Source organism: Diachasmimorpha longicaudata, chromosome 4 (genome assembly GCF_034640455.1).
Source record: "Diachasmimorpha longicaudata isolate KC_UGA_2023 chromosome 4, iyDiaLong2, whole genome shotgun sequence".
NCBI lineage: Eukaryota > Metazoa > Arthropoda > Insecta > Hymenoptera > Braconidae > Diachasmimorpha > Diachasmimorpha longicaudata.
Window position 1 is genome coordinate 5,387,565 of NC_087228.1, and position 20,054 is coordinate 5,407,618.

The 20,054-nt window shown below is 37.2% G+C and overlaps 1 protein-coding gene across 3 annotated transcripts in view; it reads left to right on the forward strand.

Annotated features, from left to right (window-relative positions):
* LOC135161107 (POU domain, class 2, transcription factor 1-like) overlaps positions 1 to 20,054 on the forward strand; it is a 123,906-nt gene that overhangs the window by 75,131 nt on the left and 28,721 nt on the right. For all 3 annotated transcript variants that reach the window (XM_064118399.1, XM_064118398.1, XM_064118400.1), the window contains exon 4: positions 15,986 to 16,042. In XM_064118399.1, the coding sequence (XP_063974469.1) occupies positions 15,986 to 16,042 (57 nt within the window). The remainder of the gene's footprint in view (positions 1 to 15,985; positions 16,043 to 20,054) is intronic.

A 20,054-nucleotide genomic window follows, 5' to 3' on the forward strand; every position in this document is an offset into this window, starting at 1 on the left:
CTCCGATAAAAGTTCTTCTTAATCTCTCCCTCTCCTCGTATAGTAATGAAGTTCTTTCCTGATCGCCACGGGTGCTTATTCTGCTGTGCTAGCACTACAATTTTGATAAAAAATGAGTCTTCATGCCCCCCCCCCTCACCAGTACCAGGCGGTTATGGTGAAAAATAGAATGTGCACCTGGGAAGAGAAATAGGGCATTGAAGCCCGCATGCTTACCCTCAGCTTCAGCTCAGCCAATATTCGACATGCGAGTTAGAATGTCCTATTTCTTCTTCTGCTTTACAACTCACCATTCCCCACCCGTCTACTCTTCACTTCATGACGTTAACATATAAATAATTGGATTGCAAAAAAAAACATTTAATTTAATGATGTTCTACATTCTGTCGTCAAAATTTCCCGCTTTTTTTCATTTTTCTTGGAAATTTATGATGGGACTGACGTGAAAAAATGGAACAGTTTTGCGGTTTGTCATTATTTAATGACGCACGAAGTGTCAACTTCGCGTGTATAATTTGCTGTGTTTTTTTTAATGTTGAAAAAGAATGTGTGAAAGAGGCTTGTGACGGTAGCCTGTTGACAGTTGACTTTATGCTATATATCTTCTTTTTTATTTTAATGTCTAGAAATTTTATTGGCTGGTAGCTGCCAAATGGATTCGACCAAAGTCATCTTCTCGTATACTATGACAATAATAAACAAAAAACACATAAATAAAATACTGAAGATATTAGCTTAGGATTTGATATATATAAAGAAGTTAAGAAGAAATCGGCGAAAAAGGATTTTTGAGAAATTGCTATATCTTTGGAACCGGTCAACGAATAAAACTGAATTTGGTCTTAAAATTTCACTAATGAGAGTACTAATTAACTGCGGAAATTTCAACCACGTTGCAAAAATTATCCCACCACCGTCGAACCCCTGATAGCGTCGCGTCAATTGGTTCCATAATTTAGCAGAAAAATAGACAAAAACTTGAATTTCCGTGGAAAGGGTGTTGAACATTCTGAAGCTGAACGCCTATTTATCCAGGTACCAAAAAAAATGTACAACGTTCCCAAATTTCCAATAAAATAAAATACTTCAGTCCTTAACCGAGCAAAAAAATCCTACCTGATCCAAAACTAAACTCAACTTTTACAACTGCTCAGGGTAATCAACCTGTACTCCTACTTTCTCATCCATTTTTCCCTTTTTCGATAATTCCCAAGGACCACTTTAACCGAAAATTCGGTACCAAGAACTCTGAGGTAAAGGTGGTAAACGAAAGACGATGAAATGACTGTCCTTCCACTACATTGGGTCCAGGAATCTTTCCCCAATGTGACAATAAGTGTCTAGACATTATTATCGAATACCTAGATCAGTGTTTGCTGAAAATATTACAATATTGTAATAAATTATCCCCCACAATTATTCTTTTTCTTTATATATTCTTAGCAAATTAAATCTTCAGGGATTAGAAGTGCAAAGACAAAAAATGAGACGAAAATTTTCATATAAAAAAAAAATTACATGGTATCATTTTTTGGAATTTCCGCATAATTATTTCACACTAAGAAGTAAATATCTCTGGAATTAAGGGTTCGTTTAAAAACAGAAAAGATTTTTTTATTGTTTCCGATAGATCCAATCATGACAAATAAGATGAAAAAAAAAAAACTGAGGACTTTACTTAGTTTCAGAGATATTTTCATAATACAAATTATCAACAAATCATGATTTTTTTAAATGGCTTTACCGATCAAGTTGAATCTGAGTCCAGAGTTCAACTCTTACCGACTATCTGGTAAAATTTCTAATTTTTTGTGAATTTTTTACGCACCATCTTTTGTTAACTAAAAAAGACCTCTCCTCTATAGGAATCACGCAGACGTTTTCAAGACATTTCGTATTTTTATAATTCAGACTATTTTACATTGTTTACAAGCGAAATTAGAATTTTTTTAGGGTCCGGAGTCCCCATCTGTGTCTGAATGAAAATTTAAAATCTTTGAATCTTTATGGTGCGATAAAAATTACTATTGAGAAAAATTCTCTGTAGCCTAGTAAAATTTCTTTATCGGCTTAGGAAAATTTCTATATCGACCTCGTAAAAATTCAAAGTCCAACTCAACCGCGATGACAAGATGGACACTAAATGGCTGATGCAACAGGTCCCCGACGGAGTCCAACGTCGGCAATAATCGGATACAGTAAAAACTGCGGTACAGTAAAAAATGACGAAAGACAAAATAAAATCAACTGATCTAAATAGGAATTTTCAAAAGATTTCCATCAACTTTTCATTTAAACTCAAATAAAAAATGATAAACTTTCAAATTTTATACTGCTCTTCCGTAAATTTCCCGAACCCACATATCATTAATTACAAAATGCTATAGTGTTAACAGTAATTTTTATGTGTGACTAAAACACATTCCAACAATCTAGCATTTTGTATCTCGATTTTACCACCCGGTACAGTAATTTTCCCGCGACTTTTCTTCCCCTAAATTAAGAAAAAGGTTGAAATAACCGCTGGAAAAGAGTAAAGTTTTACAGTGGACAGAGTCCCTGTACCCAAAATTAAAAGCCCACTTCTGTCGAAGGGGCAAAAAAGTGGCCGGCTCACAGGGGAAGGGGGTGGGGGAGCCATATTGAGAAGAGTGGAGTTTCTATAATTCAGCAGCCCCAGTCCTACGGGTATACCTCGAGTCCGAGTAGTGGGTGCGGGTGCGAGAGGATCAGGGGCGGATAATGTATGTACCCTCGTAGGTTTTTCAAGGAGAGGGGGAGAGGTGAGGGGGCGGGGTGGGTTATGTGGGGGTGGACGAGGGAGAAGAGACCCCCACAGCCCAGCTGAGAAGCGGAGCTGTGCTGACCATCACGAACGGTCAGAGGAGCGCACCAGTAGACAAGTTGCCCCCGACTGGTGAACTTGATCCAATAATTCCAATATATTTTTTTTAATCGAACTGAAGGGCGTCATCGTCTTCACCCCCAGTCAATTTATTCATCGAAATTTTTCAGTGATTTTTCAGTCCTTGATTGAACGTTAATCGAGTCAGGTGTTGATGGGGTGAATGTGATAGTTATAAACAGTGAGCAAAATTTAAAACTGTGAAAATTGTGAACTTTTATTTTTTTTCGTGATTTGTTTATTGTTTTGTGATTTTTTTTTTTCGTGATTTATTTATTTTTTTTGACCGGTCTTCAATGGTCGTGGGAACCTGTCTGTTTCGTATCAAAAAGGAAATGCACGCGGATGCACAGCAGAGATTTAAAATTCGTGAGTAAAGAAAATTATTAACAAATTTATGGGGGAATTTGTTGGGAAGAAATAATTTTTTGATTTTATTTTTCATGGGAAATTGATAAATATCGTCGTCAGTAACACAACGTACGTCGATTGACGTCCCCGTTATTCGATTGGGGGTGAGGGGGTGGAAGTGGAGCCCTGTTAAACTCCCCCATTTCCTAGTGTTCCACGCGAAATCATCCGGCATTCGATCTGCATTCTGATTGGCCTGAACAATTCAGGGGGATAACTTGCGCATTTTATCTTACTCTTGAAATGTCGCTCTTTTGAATTGAGTAAATTTATATCGTGTGCATTGGAGAGCTGCATTTGAATTAAATTCGGGGATGGAAAACTGGAATATGAAGGGTGGGAGAGTTGAAACTACAAAACCAATCCCACTTGGATTTTGATTGGGGTGAAATGTGGGAGGGGTGAATTCGCCATTTGTAAATAATCTCTCCCCCCAGTGAGGAGAGACACTTCATAATGCTGGGGTTGCACTTCACGATGGTTTTCGGAATCCTCTTATGTTCTGATTGTATCGAGTGATTTTTCAGTTAAAAAAATATTGTGAAGATGGAGATCAGGAAAGTTAGCTTTAAATTTTGGATCAAGGATTATTTTTGTCGCAGGAGAATATTTAATGAATGGGGGTTGAAAAATGAATGTTTGATTATCTTGTTGATCGTGAGGGATAATTGAGAAGGGGTAAAAGAGTTTGTCGAAAAAGAAATTTTAGAGGAGTTAAGAAACTGATTGTGGCTGACCTACACTAAATTTATTGAAAGCGGTAGTTTTGGTTACATTTCGAATGATTTTACTCCAACTCCACAACCAATTTCACCTGATGCCGACAATTGTTTATTTAATTTTATCGATTCAGCTTGAAAATGTGTACACAATGAAAGAGCCAAATCGACTTAGGCCTCGTGCTCTTCAACTTCAATGGAGTTTATGTCAAGTTAAACAAATTGATAAAAAAGTTATTGTAATTCAAGAATTAATTGGCGGAGAATTTTTATAAAATTTCTTTTAATTAGGAACAATCGATATGGTAATATTTTTACATGAGGACATAATCCACCATACCTTAATATTCAATTAAATTCAATTCTCATGATACATACTAATTAATGTTATAAAATAACGCATGAAATATCGTCTGTTCCCTTTACAAATCTGTCATCCAATATAAGTTTTGTCCTCCATTCTCACGATTATCGATAAAAATTGAATGATTTCGAAGAAATACATGTATTAAGCACTTGCGGTGTTTCAACCTAAGCTCATAACCTCCAGTTTAAGCGGATTAAGAGGATAGCTCGTATGTCAGCCTTGCCCCGTAATTCGGCAATTTCCCTAGAAACCCTGTGAATATTCAGTTTAAACCAGAAGAAACCCAGGCACAGGAGAAAACTCCAGAAAAATCCAGATCAAACACGTTCGATTACCGTATCGAGAATAAAACGTGAGACAAATGACGAATTTGCCTCTCAAAAATTTTATTAATGTGACGGTAATTTTGCCGTATACATTAGAGAATGCCGTATACATTAAATTAAATATAAAATATCTTTCATATGAGTATATTATGATACTTATTTTAAATATATTCGATTTTCAATGGTTAAATGAATAAGAAATTGATTTGTCCACCATTTTATTATTTCTGAAAAAAAAAATTCCGAAATTCCAAATAAAATATGACTAAAAGGGTTTCTCGTGGAGGATTATCGGAAATGGCTCTGTGTGCCATAATTTTAACAATTCAGCCATTTTGTCCATTTATTGTTGATTCACTTTACCTTTGGCATCTTCAAAATAACTCTGCTCCATCAATTACTAACTATTACCAACTATTTCACCAAATTCACTGATCCATCAAACAAACTGAAGAGTAACGATGTTATTATGGGATGGAAACATTCAAAACAATATCAGGGGCGTACGACGTAATAAGGAATTAGGATCCCTCTGGTAATCAGGGACTCAAGCACAGTGCAGTCATCTTGTGGTTGATTTTAAAACATTGAGTACACATATGAAAAATAAACGTTTTTGAATCATTTAATCCATTTACTGTGGATAATAGACTGGTGGGAAAATTATATTCACATCGAGAATCGAATAGCCTAAAATTCATAATATATTATATACATTATATTTTCGTTTCCATGGGTAGTTGAAAAATAATTTACATTCAATTCAATAAAATAAAATCAACAATTATTGATATTTAATTATTATCCTTAATCGTGCACTGATAGTTAATTATAATATTGAAGGAAATAGGAACATAATTATTATGAATATAGTATATGCAATATGTTTATTTTCTCCGCAAAGGCTCAATTTACTTCAACTCTTCAAAACCTCAAACAATACTCGGATGAGTAACTTAGTGCACAGGTGGCGTGAAAACTGCGAGTCTTCGCTGAAGATGAGCTTTTAACTCTGTAAGAACTCGTGGCAATCTTGGAGGGCGGTCTTATCAGATCATTATCAGGAGGATCTGGCCGCGTTCCTGCGAGCCCCCTGTAGGGTCCGGTCACGATCGGGGCAGCTTGGAACCGCGCCTTAATTAAGCGTTATGAGTTGGAGCCCCCCTCGTTAACCGGATACCTTATTCCCTCCCTGACGTGGAGTATGTAAGGAAGGTAATCGGGGAAAAATTTGCGATCTTCATTATCTGGGGAAAATAATACGATACAATATTATGATCTATGGGGGTACAGCATTGGGTTTATTCGAGTAAAATTTATTTCAAAATCAACGGAGATTTATTTTTAGACAAGAAATCATGGGGATGGAAATGATAAGTTCTGATTAATTGGAGGAATCAGTAATTATTTGGGGGATTTTAGTGAACCAAATTATTATCGTAGAAAAGGGTCTAATCAATATTTTGATTAGACCCTTGCCATTGATTACAAAGCTCATTCATTAATTGCAGTTTCCTTTCCAGATTTGTTCAATCCAACCAATGACGTAAGGTCAAGCTACTTTTGTACCCTCAAAAGAATTAATTATTAGGAAAATTGTACTGATAAAATGCACAGTCCGGCCCGAGATTCGAACCCGGACAGATTATCCATCAGTTGTTCTCCCAACTGAGGTAGATCTGTTTAAATCGATTGTATCTAATCTGTCTATTGACATGATATTGAATTTATTGATGTGAAGTAGACGTGAGACCCCATTTCCCCATTGCATTAAAAAAATTCCAACCCTCCCTCGCAGACCTGTAAATCCAAAAAATAATAATTTCCCCTCCAATCATCAGGTTTACTCCCAAAAAAAAAAAACAGAAGTCTTTATTTTCCCTGTCAAACCCAAAAACGTTCGTTTTAATTAATGACATTCCCTCGTACCTTCAATTTGATTCCACTTCAATTAAATTGTACCTCTGGCTCTTAATGGCCTACCCATAACCCGTATGTCTGAGTTCATATCGATATTCGCACACGCTACGATAATTATCGGCTCAAGTTAACTGGACTTTTATTTTTCCCTGGAACGAATGGTGTGAGTTGTTCTTTTTTCATTTATATTTTCCCTCTTTTCTCAGTTTGTGACAGTAAGCAAACGGCCCCGGGGAAACTATTGCAACCCTCAGCTACTGCTAGAACCACTCACGATGGATATAATATATCGTCTGGATTAGCAGAGCCCCCTTATTGTTTTCCACTACTTCTAGACCCCCTACGTCGTCCTTTTCTCCTCACGCCTTACCCACTCCCTCCGTCGTACTCACACATCGCCGGTTCTTCCTTCGTTTTCTTTTCCCGGGTCATAACTTAATTACGAAAGGAGGAAGGAATGGTTGAGTTACCAACGATATTATATTGGATTTTCTGTCATTAGAAACTTTTTTTTCGGAAGAATAATCTACGATATTTCTTCGGGTTTATGAATAGATTTTTCAAGTTGTCGAGGAAGTGAGTTATTGCCCGGAAGAATAGTTTATTGGTGGAATAAAATATTATGACAGAAAATCCTAAACTTTGTTGGAGAAAAATAGTGAAATTTCAGGGAAAGTTGACTGATGATTTTTGGAAGAGTGCCAGTAAATTTTCGATAAAAAATGGTGATATTTCAGGTTTCAGGGAGTTTTCAGTAGAATTTTAGAGTTTTAAATGACATAAAGATAAGAAATGTTTTGTATTTAATTTTATAACGGGACATGAATATTTGGTGTTGAATAGTATCGAATGTTCAGCGAAATGGGATTTTTTATTGGTTGACGGTGTTGGAGCTCGTATAGTCGACAATTTTTTTATCTTTTGTCGGCCTAAATTCGCATTCAGAGTTACTTTCCTCCAAATTCAGTAATATATGTACCGCACAGAGAGAAAAATTCAGCAGAAATTACGGTACTGTCTAATAAGGATATTTTTCTATTTATTTCAAGTTTATTTGGTACTTAATTCTAGTCTATTCGATTTTCAATGATAAAATCGATAAGACATTGATTTCTTCACCATTTGATTGTCTACTATCAATAGATTAAGGAATTCAAAACCGTTAATCATCCATAACCTCTTCTAAAGGTCAGAAATGCGCCATAATTTCAACAACTTCGCAGATGATTTATTGGATTTTTTGTTTGTTCACTCATTGTCGATTCACTTTACCTTTAGCTCCATCAATTGCTAACTATTCTATCACTAATTATTACGAACTGTTTCACGAAATTCACTGATCCATCAAACAACCTGAAGAGTAACCACGTTATTCTAGAATAAAAATATTCAAAACAATATCAGGGGCGTACGACGTAATGAGGGATTGGGGTCCCTCTGATCATCAAAGACTCAAATGCCGTAGTCATCTTGCACACTTTTTAAAAGGATTGAGTACACATATTAAAGATGACCGTGTTGAACTATTTAATTTATTTACAGTGGATCATAGACCCGTGGGAAAATCTTTTTGTTCCCAATGTTTTCATCAAAATATACTTGAATGAAGTATAAAGTACATTTGATTGACAATTTTTCATCAGCTTAACCAACTCTGAAGACTATGAAACATCCATATAATTGTTTAAAAATTATTTCTAAATCCATTAATTCCAAAAATCCAACACCCCTCAAATCCTGTGCACTTTGCTCAGCCAATAAATAATAATTATGCTGAGTAATCATGGATAACTACAATCTCAACAGGTCAACACGCTGAAAGTGGGATGATGCGACACGAGGCGATAATATTCACAAACTTAATTGCCGACAAACCTCTCTAATTACAGTGTAATTATGAGGCTGCTGTGCCCACCAACGGCAGAAAGGAGGACTAATGTTGATGGTAAAGAAGTTGGTATCACGGGGGGGGAGGGGGAGGGAAGGGTTGGGCAGATGGGGTTAAACCAGCTTCTTTTGCGATATAACCCAGCGGATCGGTGCGCATATTGTGCCAATTAAGGTGAATTCCAGTTATTATTTTTTAATGGCACACACACGCCCCGCATTTGCATTTCATACATATTTTATACGGATCGTTGCAGTGGTTCATAAACTTTCTACTTATAATCTACCTCCCTCTCAACCTCAACCAAAACTTTTAATTGTTCTTAATCATCGCATAATTTTGCAAATGACTGTAATCGCAGTTCAATTATTATGCGATTCATTTTTGTTCGTTTTGACTATTCACAGAGGAATTGGATGATATACTCATTGCCAAGTTTAATTGGGTAGCGGTAATTACCAGCGATTTTTATGATTAGATTCGGTGATGACCAATGATTTTCCCGATTACAGTGACTTTCATGAACGATAAACAGGGGGTTCCCCGAAAAAAAATTAGGGATTTTTTCGCTTCGCCTTCGGTAGGAATAATACCCGCGAAATTTGAAAATCCAAATCGATGGACTGACCAGGAATGGGTAACCAATAATGAGTTACACTGATAACAAATTACGATAGTGACTATCAATAATTACCACGTGATCCTGTTATAAAAAGGATAGACATCGAGACTATCGATATCTCGAAAGTCTCTCACGCTTATTCCTCAGTGGATGGAATTGGATTGGATGAGTCATCTGAGGCGGCTAATTTGAATTTGGAACTCATTTAATTTTGAACTGTTCAATCATGATTTTCATAATTAAAGCGTGGGATACCCCTCCTTCCGTCTCATCGGATCATAAAGCGGAAAATTATCAAGACTATCGATACATCGACAGTCTGTCACGCTTATTCCTCATTGGATCAGTCATCTGGGCAGCTGATTTGAATTTAGAACTCATTTAATTAAAAAAATTTCAATAATCATTTTTATAATTTCCGCCCGCGTTCGGTCTCATTTCCAAAAATTTGATTACGAACGTCATCAGCTGGTGACTTCAACGATTCCCCTGATTCACCTGCGATTAGCAGACATTACCACCGGCAATAATCCCACGATTTCCCCCGCGAATAGCCTCCCCCTCCTACCCGACGAAGAGATCTGTTTTCGTAGTTTTTGTTGATTTTCTCTTCCTTTGGATGTATACCAGAAGTTGTGGGTGGGAGAGTGCGTTTTGTGAAGGAGTTTGCTGTTAATGGGTTATTGTAGCGTGCACGAGGTTGGGGGTTGTCCAGCCACACACGGCCATGGAAGTTGTTTATAACCGGTATCGGTATGCCTGCACAGTTTCACCGTGAATTAGAAGGGGCATGTGGTGGTGAGGACAATAAAAATTATAGCAATTATGTTCAGAAATTTTATTTTGTCGCGGCAAATGTAGCAGTAAGTAACGAGTGTTTCCAAATTTCGCGGCAAAAGTCGGATTGACCCGTTAATTGCGGCAAAAGAAATATTTCTTTGTTCACTCTCACCCTTTGTTGCACCGAGTACATGATCATTAGCAATTATATACAAATAAAATACGGAAATCATTAATATTTAGAATGCAAATTTGAAAAATAAAAATTAACAAAAAATGTTAATATTTCATATTTCATATTACCTAGTATATATTATATTTAATTATTATTATTCTGCATTATATATTATGTAAAATCTTATAAACTATATGTAATATAATTTATAATATTGTACATAATATTTACATAATTACTTATAGATATGATTTGAAGTTTTAATTTCAAAAAATTCAATTTCTATCCTCTGCTTACTGAGCATTTTCACAACTAATATGAGATATTTTATTTTGAGATGATAAATACTCCTGTATAAACAATTCGTAACAACTTGATCCACTTATTTAGCCATTTTTTGATCCATCATCAGGTCTCGTTTGATGTGACTTTGAGCTGAACCTCATCTGAATTTCCACTCGGATCCTTAAATGTAACATTTTACCCTCATATCCAGTAATTTAAGATCTACATATCCCTCATATTTATTGAAGTTAACATTTCGAAACACCTTCCAAATATTTTCAATACAATTAATTCATTACTTTACTCATTAACGAAACACATAATCCTCCAAAACATTACAACCATAATAATCGTCCATCGATCCCCGATATAAGTATACAATTTCCCGATTATGATGTGCATCAACATCCCCAAATTCCGCGGCCCAGTCTCCCCCCTTCACGGAAAAAAAGGGTGATCTGTTTCATCCCCCAACCCGTTTCATCCCCGTGGCTCATCAATTTCCGATAATTTTTCGTATTTCTTCCTCTCTTTCCCCATTTTTTTGCTCATTTTTTTTTCAACCCCTGAGCACCCTGCAGCGGACAATGTGCATGAACCATCTGCGATTGGGCGTGATTGACTCACCCCCGATGTGTCGTTGGATTTGGACAGCAATTATTTTGGAATCTATCAGCCTCCACAGCGGATTAGAAGTATTCGAGAGCGATTAACACTGTGTAATGATCGATCTGTTCAGTTCTCTCCATCGATTGGTTATTCTCCAATATTTTCCGGTGGATATATCACTACTCAGTGTATAGAGGGATACAATTGCTATAGCCGGCACACTACTGGCTAATTGGACGAAACCTTCGGTACTCTCGTGATTCCCTTTTTCTTATGCTGTTGTGTGCCTCCCGGCATTTTGCTCCCTGGAATCGAGAAGCCAGTGAGTGCACGCGGGTAATAAATTGCCCCAGACCTCTCCAGTTTTTCAAAAATTTCTCGGAACTAGGTCGTTCTTTAATCTCGTTTTTTATCTCCACAATGATTTCACCGGCTTGGCTTTTTTTTATTATTTTCTTACCTGCAAAACCTACACTTTGCTCATATACATCTGCAAATATGGTTTCATATTTATAACTGAGGCGAAATGTGGAAATATTCAATCAGAGCTTCTCGGAAATGATGTAATTATAATGATAATGGCGGATGATCATCGGTTAACTGACGTCCATTTCCAATAGAGTAGTCACTCCTTTGTTGTGGAGGGAAAAAAAATTTTACTGAATGAGTGATGATTGGATAAGGATTATCTGTCTGTAGTTGATGGTTTGATCGTTGAGAAAGTGATAAAAAAATTATTCATTCTACATGAAAGTGAAACTGTAATAATATTTTATATTTCTCTGAATGTGTGGAGTTATAATCGAGTATTTACAGCAAATTATTGCAGTCAATACGTTCGAAAAAATTTCTCTGAATTTTCTGTGAGAAATTTTGGAAGTTTTTATCGGGTCGTGATTTCAAATTCACGACACGATAACCCCACCCTACGAGAAAATCAAAGTAGATTCTACGAACTATATTTTGTTGGATCCATCTTCTTCCATGAGAAAATAAAATTCCATTATTTCAACCTCAAAATCTTTCTCCCTCTGATAATTACTCGACCCCAAAAATACGATATTGAAAAAATAATCCACATTACTCCAAAGTATCCGGATATTCAGCAAAAACATTCTTTCTCTCATTTCCAAAGCCTTTAAATCATCCCCCAGAATGTCCTTTCATCGCAAAATTCAGACAAAAATTTCCCACCCCTCTTAGAGAATTCTCCACTTAGACAGTTGGATTCTGAGACACAGGAGAGTGTCCTACAGTACAGAGCCACCAGCAGTGGGAGACTGGACTCATTGGACAAGGCGGTCACCATGGCAACTCAAGATCAACTAGGACCACACTGAGGGGATGGGTTTGAGGGGGTGGGGGTTACTCTGGAAGGCAAGGGGGTTGATTTCTTCATAACGGCCGCCATTATCGCGCCAGTTTCCTCCAGCATCCCAACCCCCCCTTCAGCCATCCCTCCACCCTCCATCCCGTCTCACCCACCTCATCTCATTATGGTGGCCCAAAGGGGTGGGAATATTCCCTTAAAAATATCCGCAGTGGAGTTCTAGTCTGCTTTAATGGCGACGTTTGTAATTGGAAAATGTCTTGTGCACGTAGAATGATTGCAACTCTTGGAAATGGCTTTTATTTCTCATTTTTCGTTTCCTTTACCTCCGGTTTGTGAAAAAAAAAAATGTTATTTATCGCTTTTCATGATACGATAAAAATGATGGGAATGAAAATATGAAAAAATGCAAAGTTCGCTTCAATATTCACGTGCATTTGAGGTACATGAGAACTATTCCCCCGTCGATACGTCGTTGAACGTGGTTTTCATATTCCGAGAATATTCTCAATGTGTGGATGATATTCGTGGGGGTGAGGGGGAGGAGGAGGAGGGGAGAAGGGAGGGAGTTAAAAATTGATGACCGGCTAGTTCGTGGCCACGCAAGCCAGATTCGAAGGTTGCATTCTGTATTCATGATAAAAAGTGAGGAGAAAAAACATTTCGTGGAGGGCTTCTCACCCCCACCGTGACCTGTTTGGGGCAGTCGTTATTATTCCAGGGAATTAAATTTGTGGATGAAAATTAGACGTCACGAGGGAAAAGTTAAAGAACTGGTGATTAATTTTTCGAAGAATCTCGATTGTCCATCATATCTTCACGTTTCGAGAGCCCTAACGTCACTATAAACCATTTGCTAAGGGATGTTTGAATGCAGGTGTGTGTGTGTGAGTGTGTGTGTGTGGGGATGTATAAGTATGTATGCCCCACAATTTTTATTAACGATTTCTCAACAATAAATAATGCGCTGCCAGCGAGCAATGACACGATTGATAGGTCTTCAAGTAATTGAGTGCTGATCAAATTTTGGACGAGATCGATCGGTCCAAATGTTTTTTTACTCATTAGGTTTTTTGGAGGAATCGATGTTATCGAAGTCACTGATTATCAACATGATAACGATTTTGGCGGACTTGAGCCTTGACAAAACAGCAAAAATAATTAGAAACTCTCAAAGTAAAGACGACAGGATATGATCAGCAGACATATATTCCTAACATATAAATTGAATAAATTACGCATCGCTTTACTCTGAATTTCTTCGTTATTATTAATTAGTTAATCTTCTCATTCATTAAAATCAATACTCGCCTTCCCTCCAAATACTTTATCCTCATTTAGACCCAAATTTGTCTCTCGTTCCCCTCAAAACATTGCTTCGTTTTCCACTCGATTTTTCCCTATTAAATTCATTGTCATCTTTCAAACAACAAATAACCAATTATTTCATTAACAATTTTCATTCCCACCCTAACAACTCAGTCCCCAAAAATTAACCAACTCTTCTCCCCCATCATAACCCCCATATTCAAAAATTAAATTCGCAAAAACTGACTTTATTCGAATTTTTTTTTCTGAAATAAATTGAAATCCATTCGACTCCCTCCGAAATATTCTCCTGTCAGTCAATACTGACCTTTACCCCAAACCACACACGCGATACCTGCGGTTGTCAATTCCCTCCAACTCCCTAATTAATATTACACCAAAATAATCATTCCCCCTTCCCTCACCCATCCAAAATCACGTGCATAACAACAGCCCTTCACTCTCAACATTCCCCTCAAAACTCACCACCATGAAATTGCATTTCCAACAGGAATAAAGGCGCTGGCATCCATTACCATATTCATACATCTGAAAAATACATTTTACGATCATTTCGACGAATGTAGAATACACATTAAACACATCATAGAAGTGAGAAATGGTCAGACTGTTGCAGTACAACACGAGAATAAGGAAAAAAACGTACTTCACGTCCAGCTGTATCACTTTTACGACACTCGGGAGAATTTCGTGCCTTCGATAATCCATCCATATAGGGGCACCCCCTTCCCTCCCCGACCCCCTTGACGTCTCTTACCCCCTGACGTCTTTTCCCATCAAATATTTTACTATCCAACATCATCCGGAAGCATCCGGTCACCTTATTCACTAGTATTACAGCGTAATTTTCGTTTCTCCAGTGGCAGTAAATAGGTGTCAGGTAAATAGGCTGTCAAATCATCTGCATAATCATCGTCATAAGTATTTGTCACACTCATGCGGGTAGTCAATTAATTTTAAATTACCAAATAACCGTGACTTAATGGTGGGGGAAGGGAGAAGGAGGGGAGATGTATATATATATTTTTTTTGGAAATTTCCCGCATGAAATTAGTCCTTTCTACCCCTATTTGCGTACGATGGCATTGAACATTTGGAATGATGTGGGCACATCCGCTCGATTTTTGGAAATCTCTCATGAGAAAATTCGGGGGGATGTGGGGTAGAACAGTTGGGAGAATATTTATTTGTGGTGGGTGTCCACTGGAATCGCATATTGATATGTCTCCGATGATATAGGGTGGTGGGGATCGTGGTTGGATTATCTGAATGTTGTTGGTAGTGGGTGAGAAGTAACACCCCAGGGGGTGCTACTGAGGTAGCCTCGTGGGCCAGTTCTTCCTTCTTCTCTTGTGACGTATGACGGGGATCGTAAAGGAGGTATTACTGGCCACTGTGGAGTTGGGAAAAATAGCCCGGAGGTTAAGAGATTATTTGAATATTGATGGGAGGGAGTTAGAGAATTTTTTTTGTTTTTGGGTGTTGGGAGGGTTTTCAATTGTTGATGTTGTTGATTTATTTTGAATATTGTTTAGGTTGAGTAGTTGGGTCATTAATGGAAATTAATTGCTTTTGATTATTGATCAACTTCTATATTCACATATCGTGATATTTAATTGTAAATTCAATCCAAATTTATATGAAGACACTGGTTTAATATCTCGAATCATTAACTTTTTTGGGGCTTCATTTTAATTACGTACGAATGAAAATCTTCATATAAATCTATCTCTACTTAAATTAGAATTAAATTCCAATCAATAATTAATCTTTAATTTGAGAAGATCAGTCCTTTATACAAGTCCGCATTAAATTCTAATAATGAATTTGAATGATGAGAAGGTGCGACGATAAAAATCCTTTGAAATAGCGTCTTAATCTTTCAAAGAAAAATGTTTGACTGCTCTTACATTTACTGATATGAATTTAAAGTCTTCATTTGGTACAATGTCACTGAGTGAGTTAATTTTCCTCAAAATTAGTGGCGCCCCAAAATTAGTACGTTCACATAACAAAGATAATATCATAACTCGATTTTTCTATGGTGTCTGTATTCCAGAACAACATTAATTTGCAACCCTGCAGTGCTAATTGTTGGTAAACGCGAGTGTTATCGTCGCATAATTTATGTTTAAGAGAAAATCATCGAAATAAAAATTGGAATAAGTGCAAAAGCTCTAGTTCTTCCAACCATAGTGATTGAGAATCGATTAGTGTTAATTTCGATATGATAATAATTCGAAAAAATCCTTTTTTTATCCCCATTTATTTTTCATCATCGAATTGTTCTAATAATTTGTTTTTCTCTTAATGTTACAGCGAGTGATGCACTTGGAAGAATCGACAAAGAGCCACCGTCCCCCGAATCCATCCAAGGTAACCCAAAATCACCCAAAAACCTCAAAATAGTCCGAAACTATTGAATTTAAATCTCGTAAAAATCCGGAAAGCGAAGGGCACTGGACAAGATGGAAATAAGAGGGTCATTAGAAATGAACAAATTCCTGTGGCTCAGTGCCCTGTGGGGGCCCTCCTGCACGTCCCCCTTTTATCGTAGCAGGCTAATTTTTTTCCACGTAAAAACTCCACCATAAAGCCAATTACATTCGCACAGTGTCGGCGGTGGGTTTGTCATTTCAACATTTACCAAGAAGTGGCCCTTTTTTTTCAACTTCTTCCCCGTTAATTTGTATTATAGGTATACAAAGTGGTAAAACAGAATGAGGAGAATGAGAGCAAAAGTAGATCGTAAAACGACTAAATCTCGAGACGCAATTTCGCCTAATTCACCTCAAAGATAAACAAAAAAAATTATTTTCTCATTATAAAAAATACTGAAAACTTCGGCAAAAACTCTGGCGACGTCCGCGCCCACCCTAGACGCCATCGTCGTCACTAGGAGACGACAGGTGTCAATGGTTTCGTCACTCGTGCTCTCCCTCAGTCGAAAATACTACGCAAACTTCTCAACCAATATCACATTTTATCCTACATTCAGCAAAATCAAATGTCGCAACTTCAGACCTTTGTTTCGTACGAATTTTTTTCCCTCTCGGACGTCATTAAAAGTCGCGTAAATGACAGGTCTTCACTTTTGACTGACGTATGTGAAGAACAAACTCGGAGAAAACCCGAGAAGGAACAGAAATTTATATAAATTATGTCAGAAGTCATCGTTACGCCATTTTCCAGTGCTGAGTCTGCCCCCAACACTCAGCCGGACATGGGCCAACACTCCCCCGTTCGTCAGGAATTTTCAGTTTTATGAGAATAATATTCATTTGACCGAGAATAAAAGGCGTAATGATTTCTTTCTTTTATTTGGTTCGTCACTCCGTTAATTACAATTTAAATTCTTGAATTATTGAGAAGTTTTTGAGGATGAAACATTTTGGCTATCAATTAATTATTCATTAGCTAACGAAGAACGCCTCCGACTCTTTCCAATCTCCCTATCCATAATTTTCCTTTTAGTTAATTAATAGATAATAAGTCAGGCCTATTTAAGGCGAATTTTTCTGTCATGACTTTACGTCCTAGTCAACTAAAACTTCATATTTCAAATGAGAAAAGTTGTCCCCTTTTGCTAAGGCCCAACTACAGATTGGGCCTAGGTCAGTTAGAACCATTACATAATTGATGCAACATTCAAATCAAGTTTAACAATTATAGTTTTATTGACAAGTCTTATTTCCAAGTCTTTGCAACTAAAAAATTGAATTCCCCACATCTGAAATTCAAGATCTAGATTGTTGAATTTGTTTACTCAATTCAAACTTTGCTGATTTTATAAATATGGAAATTAATTATCCCTATCAATTATTGATATTATAATTGAATATGGAAATTCATTTTCTAATTTAGAAATTGACAATAAAGTCAAATATGGAAATTTATAATAAATTCAAAAAACTGTTTGCGAGGTTTTTATTCTAGTGCAGCATTAGAAATTTTCCAAGAGTTTCTCCACAAACTTCTCAGTACAACAATTCCAAAAACGTGTAGATACTTAGCAACCCCTCATTACCGACTCCATTGAGTTATTGAAAAATTCCTCCCAGTCCTAGTGGCAACCGGTTCTCAATATTGGAGGGGGTGGGAGAAGGGTAATTGTACATAGCTAATGACTATTTACCTTGACGGATGACTGGATAGAAGGTTCGAGTTATTTACATAGTCGAGAGCGAGTCGATAAAACATCGATCGACTAACGATCGACCAGTGCAGACGAGTATCGATCGTACATCGACTAGTCATCGAGCAATGGCCATTCTGATTTAATGCAAATTTGATCTGAACTTCGGCTGACTTTCCAGTCCCTTTGTGATCGACCAACAGTCGACCGGTCTTCAACCGAATAAACAAGCCGGCCTCCTGTCGAGCCACACTCGAATAGCGATTGATCGATCTGTCAGGATGCGGACTGCGGTGAAGTGAGGGCATAAAAAAATGAGGGGAAGGATTCATGAGAAGAAAAATAAAACAGAAACTGGTATTTTACTTTATATGTAGCATTCAGTTCGTTGTTTGTCTTATTGCTATTAGCCTCCGTCAATTAGTAATTATCATTTTAATGTGAATTCCGCGAATCCATGGACCGGCCAGTCCCCCTTGGCGGTCATCTTGGGGCCTGTGGATAGCCGGGGGAGTGATGCATATAGGTACAAAGAGAAGAGAAAAGCCAGTGGCTTATGGTGAAAGAGTAACGAGGGGGGAGGGAGTTGTCATTAGGAGTCATTAATACTCGCGGACCTCTGTAATTTGACACACTTCCGATACGACGCCAGCATTACCACCTCCTCAATGTACGTCTTTTTCCTTTCGTCAATTGATTGTTCCAAATTGTTGGAAAATACGTCAAAGTGAAAGCGCTCGGTTGGGAATTCGTCCAGTTCGATTTATTCGTGTCACTAGGCAGTTCACAGTGGTGATGTTGATGGTGAAAAAATTAATCTCGCATTTGTCACTGCAAATAAATACAAAATGGGAGGATAAAATTTTGGTAATTGAGAGATTTCGGCGGATAATTCAAAACTTTTAATTGATGACTTTGGAAATGTTTCGGTAAAAATTAATCCAATTATGGAGATAAATGTTTAATAATAATTATATGGAAAATTCTGGTAATTCTAGAAGCCCTCACCCCTCTCATTAGAAGAATAATTTTGTAATTTAAAAACAAAATGGTTTTCAGTGCAGGAATAAGAAATAAAAAATGAAGTGCCATGAGTGGTATATTTTTATCTTATGATTAATTCTCAATTTAAATTAAATTAGGGGTTTTAACTTCGATATCGTAAACTAACAAAACTAAACAATCACATAATAATTTGCAGTTTTTTATCATTGGCAAATTAAAGTAGACGGAAATATTCATATTTCTATTTTTTATTTTCTTTCAATTTTCATTGAATTGCAGTTTTTAACTTTTCCATTTTTAATTTACGATGAATCACATAAAATATTTGAATAAGTCTCATCAAACTCGACTCACCTCACGTTGTCTTCAGTCTCAGAAAAGGATTTCATTCAGACTGCGCACTTTCACTGCGCAGCAGTACGATTAAAGTGGTTTTATCGTACCGAGGGCTGCGCACTGTCATTGCGCACCACTGCTAGTGCGATTAAAGTGATTTAAACGTACTGCAAACCGTTGATCGTCGTCGTGGTGGAGAAACGTCATTTTGCTTAGTAAAAATCGGTTGAAAAAATCCCCAAAAAGGGCGTCAGTGAGGAAAACATTTTTCTGTACTTGTCCACCGACGTATATTCCTGAGCGGTAGTTTTGAATAATAAAAAGGAGGGAATGTATATTTTGTCGGAGATTTATTCATTTCGTTCTGCCCGGAACACCTGTCTACAGTGGATATTGGGGAAGTCCGTCTATTGTTGTCCTCTCGCTGCTTCCACGCCTCCGTGAACTCTAGCCCCCGAGATTTTTTTATTCTCATGGAAATTTCCGCATGTCACAATGCGAGATGACTCGTCAGCCATCGATTATTCAGTGAATTACGTATATGTAAGTTTTTCCTTCTCCTTTGCGATCGTTGAGAGAAACTTCAGATCACACGTCCTTCCATTTGGCTACTTTACCCTAAACGTTTTTCGTAGTTCTGTTTGGCTATGCAAATCACCGGGTGAAATCTATACGGATGAATACGTCAGGCACTTTGTCATTCAAATTCGATTCCAACGTTTTTCTGGGAATGTTTTGAAGAGTCATTGGACAAAAAATTCAATTTCTTCTGGGGACGAAGGGATGTCATTCCAGAGAGCACATGGAGAGAAAAATTTTTGAAAAATTACGTTCCTGTTCCGTAAATTGCCAGTCAAAACAGTATTCAGTAAAAATTACGGATCACTTTACGGAACATGCGCGTAATTTTTA